The following is a 768-nucleotide window of genomic DNA, read 5'->3' as shown; positions in this document are numbered from 1 at the left end:
TTCTTTGGAGTAGGGATAGCGCCCAGAGAGGACCCTGCATCCTAGGAGACATGGTGAGAGCGAAAGGTAGTTACGAGAAGGGTATGGGGTGTATTGAAGCTTGTGAGAGCCACAGGAAGTAACAGGAGAAAGTTACGAGGCGTACCTGAAGAGAGTCTTTATTCGAAGAAAGAGAAAAAAAGTTGGAGAGAAGAAAAGTCTCGAAGAAGGGACCTAAGAGAGAGACAAAGCTAAGGGAATACATTATGACAAGATCTTACGAGGTTCGTTGGTCTCAAGGGAGATGAGAAAGGCTCCCTCTGTTAAACTCAAACCGAAGGCTATGACTTTATCCCTGAAAAGAATATGGAGGACAACGACAATCATCGTGAAAGATTGTCGAGAACCATCTGGAACCGCCATCCGACCAAGTTCAGTGGCGTTGATATCCTGTGAGCACAAGTACACAAAGTCAGAGATAACAGGGAACGAGACCATGGAAGACAAGAAGGACGAAAAAGAGGGAGATGTGTCGGGGGAAGAGGAAGAGATGAGCGACAGAGAGAAAGGAGAGCCGACGAAGATCGGAGAACGAGAGCCGGGCGGTGACCTGGTGAGCGTCCGAGAAGCGCCAAGAGCGCCCAGTTGTAGAATTCAAGGAAGCGGGACGGCCGTGATGGCTGAAAGCGTTGTCGAAAGTGAAGAAAGAAAGCGTAATAGATCTGAGCTTAAAGAGAAGCTCAGCGAAGTAGTCGGGAGTCAACGAATTAGCCGGGCGGCCGTCGCCGG

General features: G+C 49.5%; 1 protein-coding gene across 1 annotated transcript; it reads right to left on the bottom strand.

The window, feature by feature from the left end:
* Nucleotides 1-363: 363 nt before the first annotated feature.
* Nucleotides 364-513, bottom strand: CSUI_008374 (uncharacterized protein; the record flags this gene model as incomplete). The annotated part of the gene is made up of 1 exon (XM_068068508.1): nucleotides 364-513. A coding segment is annotated over one exon (150 nt), but the record flags the coding sequence as incomplete, so codon positions are not given.
* Between the last annotated feature and the right edge of the window lie 255 nt (nucleotides 514-768).

The sequence above is a fragment of the Cystoisospora suis genome (genome assembly GCF_002600585.1).
Source record: "Cystoisospora suis strain Wien I chromosome Unknown contig_4680, whole genome shotgun sequence".
NCBI classification, from domain to species: domain Eukaryota; phylum Apicomplexa; class Conoidasida; order Eucoccidiorida; family Sarcocystidae; genus Cystoisospora; species Cystoisospora suis.
This window is presented reverse-complemented; position numbering and strand designations above follow the sequence as displayed.